Below are 5,273 nucleotides of genomic sequence, written 5' to 3' on the forward strand. Positions count from 1 at the left end.
TAGTTTCTGGCTCTAAAACAATAATGATTAGCCAAAAACCACTTGCAAACATAATGCCACAAAAAGATAATTATCAAACCCCAAGCTCTGAACTGGCAATAAACCAAATTAGAGTGAAAAAATCACACACTGAAGTGCCATCTCAAACACCCAAGGCCATTAGAAGGCGGTTCATTTTAATGTTTCCCGAATATCTCTTTGACATAATGAGAGGCTTTTTGGGAAAACTGCGTCAAAGTGATACAAATGCATACTTCTTAAGCAAGTAGATACTAATTTGATCTATCAAGGTCCTTATCCTTCTGAAAATAAGGGATAGAAGCTGCAATAATCTGTCTGCTTAAGTAATTGCAAAAAAGAGTGCCAGTTGCAATTATTGTATCAAAAAATCATACCTATCATACTCAATATTTTCCGTAGGAGAAATTATAAGCTTATTTGCACTTTCAAAAGCCAACAAGTAGGCCACTCCAACCTGTCAAACAAGATTCTTCAGTAATAAAAGAGACATAATACTGCCTAAAATTTGTTCACATGTTACAAGAAACAAAGAAATTTTGGCATGGACATGATTTTCACTCTAGTATACTGCATTGAATACCTGAATGCATCATGATGATTACATACTAAGCTACTTTTCGTTACAGGTAAAACGTGTAAGATCCATGATCATCCGGAAAGTTCTTTGTTTAGCAGATTAATGCTATAAACAAATGAGTCCTTTATGAGTAAAGCATTAGCCTTTACACTTCCACACACATAAAGCTCATGAAGACTCCTATGATATTCTGTGATCAGATGCTTATGTTACAACCTTAAATTAGTGCCGCTATCCCAGGGAGTATGACCCAGAACTCTTGTTAATTATTGTACAGTAAGTAACTGTATGCATGAATATTTTTGTAAAATAAAGTTGGAGGCGAGAACTATTTTTGCCAACTAGTACTGAGGACCAAATCAGAATGACATGTTAGTTTCACCACAGTCTTGTAAATGATGGAAGATTATATATGGAACTTATTAACAATTATAATGGTTACAGTAAGAGACTCGATTTTATTTTGGAAAGTTAGAACCAATCATCTCATCACATAACATGTAGTTGATAGAAGAGTTTATGAGAAGTATACTAACAGCTGCAGAAGAGCTAAGGCCAGAACTGTCTAGCCCCTCAGCCCCGCAGATAAATCCAATAATGCCCTGCAATCACAATAAAGTTTGTCTAATCTAAGGATAAACCTGAGTAGCTGTAAAAGTAATGATATGATATATCATGTACGAGTTAAGAGAAAGGAAGAAAGTTTACAGAAGACACAGGCATTTACTCACAGATTTAACCATATATATATGAGATTTCAACTCACATCATCAAAGAAATGCTGCATTAAATCTATAATGATCTCAAAAATGATCAATGATTTCGACACTTAAAGTGAAATGAATGTGGCCAGTTAATACTTGAAAAAAACTGAGTCAATATACTTTAGGCTAGCCTTTTATCAGCTCCAGTTACACAATCTACCAGCACTTTAAGGATCTGGCATTGAGAAATACCAGACAATCACAGGACATTGTTTAGAACATAAACAAAGGCCTCAAATTCAAAAGAATAACTCAAGTACGTCGTGGGAACTTATTTTCAAGACTAATAAAATTTCACAAGTGAATGTGCTTTAACGTACCAAGTCTAAGCAACGGTATATCCTCAAGGGCCCTTTATGATGGCATCATAAAGCGACACGAGGCAAAGATTTATTGTTAACATGCAGATTACTTTTTCAGAATGTATCAAGCCGCATTATTTGGTAAGTCATAATTCGTACTCTCTCATTTCCAATTTGAATGATCTATTTGTCTTGGCACAGATATCTAGGTGAGAAAGAAAAAGGGGAAAGACATGGGCTTTACAGTTTTGCCTTCGAAAGTGGAGCGTAAGTGGAATTACATGGTTTCACTTAACCGATAGGGCCCTTTGGGAAAAAAGTTGTCATTTTAAGAAATGAGACATTATTTGTGGACATCCCTAAAAGCAAATGCATTTATTTTGCAAATAATGTTTACTTTGTAACAGTGTCCAAATGAAATCAAGAAAATGAAAGGAATGTTGAAAGTCTTGAAAGTATTCCACATTGCTAAAATTCAAGACAAACAGCTGTTCTTTTTTCCCCTGACTAAACTGGTGTAATACCAATGCGGTATTACCAGCACAGTTTGACTTTTACTACTATACATATCTTTAGAATTCAAATATCGTTTCCTCTCTTCCAACAAACTTGTTTTAGAATACAAATTTAAGGAAAGCAATTAAAGAGAGACAAAAAGTAAACCTTTTTTAGATGATTTCCTCTCTTCTGTAATGCATAAAGTGCTCCTCTTGCATAATTTCCCCAGTTGCATTCCTCCTGTGAACTGGAGGAACGCTTCAGAGCACCTGAATTCTCTAATTCCGCAGAATTTTGTGGCAGTTGTTCTTCATCAACGCTGTGAAACAAGACATGATATCTTTTATGTCATGACAGCCATAAATTGTCTACCTCACTGATATCATTTCTACTTGGCAGAAGAAAAGGGAGGCACGTGCTTAAGTATTTGGTACTGTATGGTAAGTAGAAAAAAAGGGACATAGACAGAAATACCGATTTCACGCACTCAGTTATGTTAATGCATAAGCCACCAGTGTCACTATGTTACTGTCTCAATGATAATAGCTTCCATAATTTACTAGAAGAACTTTTACCAACTATTGATTCATCAAGGTGTAAATTGCATGGATGTTGAAATGACTACACTAGCAATATGATAGATACAAGATTAACTGATTGATTGCACTGAAAGGGAGGCAAGAGTATAAAATTGGATATCCCCATAACAAATAAGATATAGTTATCAAAATTCCTAATCCAGTAATAGCATCGTGAGAGATCAACCCAATCGGGCATGTGAACGAGATTATGGGCACTGATCAATAACTTGATAAATTTAACAATCTGACCCTTGCAAACAATATCAAAAATTAGATATGGTTATATAACCATAATTGTGAAGGCCAAATTAGTTAGGCGTATTAGAAGAATTATTGGTAACAAACTTCAGTAGGCACTTCCGCCTTTGTACATTTTTAGACATAAATAATCAAGTCAGTAGATGATATGAATGTTCTACCAAATCATATGACTATATGAACAAAAGCAAGCTCAGGCATTGTAGGACGTTTGTAGAAATTCTAGTTAGAATAATATTCTGATCATCACCTGAACCTAACTTCTCCTTTGAACTGTCTTGATTGTAGTAGAACCTACAAAATAATAATGGAGTTGTTGCTGATCTCAGAAAGCTGCATAAAGGAAATATTTTGACTGCAAAATTCCTCAAATGCAATCACCAGTTAAATTCATAACAACTGCACACTTTGGGGTATCCTTTCACAAACAAAAGTTAAATGCATGTTTGATTTTAACACCCAAAAAATGAGTGCGGAGATGCTTTTGATTAGTTGTTAGTTTCTGAATAGCTCTTGATACAAACAGAACACAGAAACCCTTTAAACAACTTGTTCTAGAAAGTAAATGTAGAAGCCCATCATGATTCTGCCTGTTCCCGTGGTCCACTAATGTTTCAATAAAATACAGTAAACATAGTAATTTAGCCAATCACCACATTGTTGGATCAGATCATATGCTTTGAATTTCAAAGGTTAAATTCCTGGTCAGTTGATGTCTCCAGTATGAAGGCTTACAAATATCTCTTACGCTACTTTAGTATCAATTCACGAACTTAATAGATGTTGTCGCTCTTGTTTGTATGACCAACAATATTTCAATATATTTCTAACAAGTCATACCTGAGAATTATCAGAAGGAACAAAGCCAAGAAGTACACCCTTATTGATCGTCATAGCTGAAACAGTTCCACCCTGTAAAATTACAGAAGGCAGAGACATATTCATGGCTGTTAATTTGAGAACTAGAAATCACAGAGCACTTGACCCCAAATAGCAAAAAGAATAAAGTCAACTATCAAATTAACAACCACAAAGTTAAGTGTCCGGGATCTATAACATACGGCATAAGATTATTGCTTGATTAGAGTCTTAGGGAATAATTCTGATGATGTCCATACTAAAACAAGTCAACATTTTTTACTAGCTTAGATGCACAAGAAAACTACTTTAATGATCAAAGTTAACTTGCAGAAATCAGATACAGCAAACATCAACAACTCAGAAAGGAGAAACAAATAGTAACTCAGAACTTTTTGCAAAACCAAGGCTAATAGAGGATGCTATCAATCACATAGCTTTCTGGTTCATATAATATAATCAATCAGGAAGTGATGCAAAACGCACCTGATGGTCAATATGAGCTCCAAGTGGACAAATCCTATAGGGGGATATGACAACCCTGACCTGTTTGGAATCTTTACCAGACATTTCAGCGACCTTCTTTCTAATTACCTCCAACTGCAACAGTAACATATAAGGCTGAGTGCACCGATTTTACTAGATAAAAACTTGAGCATAAACACCACTCTATGATATAACTATGTTTTCACCAAAATAGCTAAAAGAACATACAAAAACTACAAAAAAGATAAAGTCAGAGGATAAAGCATTTATTTGACTACTGAATGATAAGCCAATCCAGGTTTGGCCAGACTTGTATACGCTACTCATTTCTTTGCACTAATAGGCAAATGAACACAAGTCATACTTGGTGCGGGTTTGAAAAGGTATATATGCTCATCCTTCTCCAGATCTGCCAGATCTTTACACATTGTATTCATAAGCAGAAAAAAGAGATGCTTGCTCTAGACAACGAAGTTCATCTTCCATATATATTGCAGTCTAGTAGTACATAGTCAGCCGCAAACACAGACGAAATGCAATTTTATACAATTCTAAATGATCAAATAATAAAGTATGAATAGAATTCTACATATTCATCCACATATACATATACAATCTATACATTTTTGCAGAACATGAGAATTAACATGCACATCGGTATCATAAAGCCATTGCAAAGCAATTAAATCCAAGGATTCGAGAAAATGAATTCAGATAGTTCTCCAGATGTAAAACGGGCAAAACCAATACGATAATCAACCAAACTGAGACTAATAAGCTCCATTGCAACAGGTACAGTGAATCAAGATTTACCTCTGATTCGGAAGGCCAACGCATTGCTCCCATCCCTCTAGAACAGAATCAAAATCTTCAATCCACCGACAGTTCTTGAACTGGGCTCTCTCTTATACACGTTATTCGCGTGCGT

The 5,273-nt window shown here is 35.1% G+C and overlaps 1 protein-coding gene across 1 annotated transcript in view; it reads right to left on the reverse strand.

The window, feature by feature from the left end:
- The window catches only part of LOC105173859 (galacturonokinase), a 9,550-nt gene extending 4,277 nt beyond the window's left edge, over nt 1-5,273 (reverse strand). The window contains exons 1-7 of the mRNA XM_011095758.2: nt 5,159-5,273; nt 4,346-4,459; nt 3,842-3,913; nt 3,252-3,295; nt 2,328-2,481; nt 1,135-1,200; nt 396-475 (exon numbers count right to left, since the gene is read on the reverse strand). Of these exons, the coding sequence (XP_011094060.1) occupies nt 396-475; nt 1,135-1,200; nt 2,328-2,481; nt 3,252-3,295; nt 3,842-3,913; nt 4,346-4,459; nt 5,159-5,191 (563 nt within the window). The 5' untranslated portion in view covers nt 5,192-5,273. The remainder of the gene's footprint in view (nt 1-395; nt 476-1,134; nt 1,201-2,327; nt 2,482-3,251; nt 3,296-3,841; nt 3,914-4,345; nt 4,460-5,158) is intronic.

This window comes from Sesamum indicum, linkage group LG11 (genome assembly GCF_000512975.1).
Source record: "Sesamum indicum cultivar Zhongzhi No. 13 linkage group LG11, S_indicum_v1.0, whole genome shotgun sequence".
NCBI classification, from domain to species: domain Eukaryota; kingdom Viridiplantae; phylum Streptophyta; class Magnoliopsida; order Lamiales; family Pedaliaceae; genus Sesamum; species Sesamum indicum.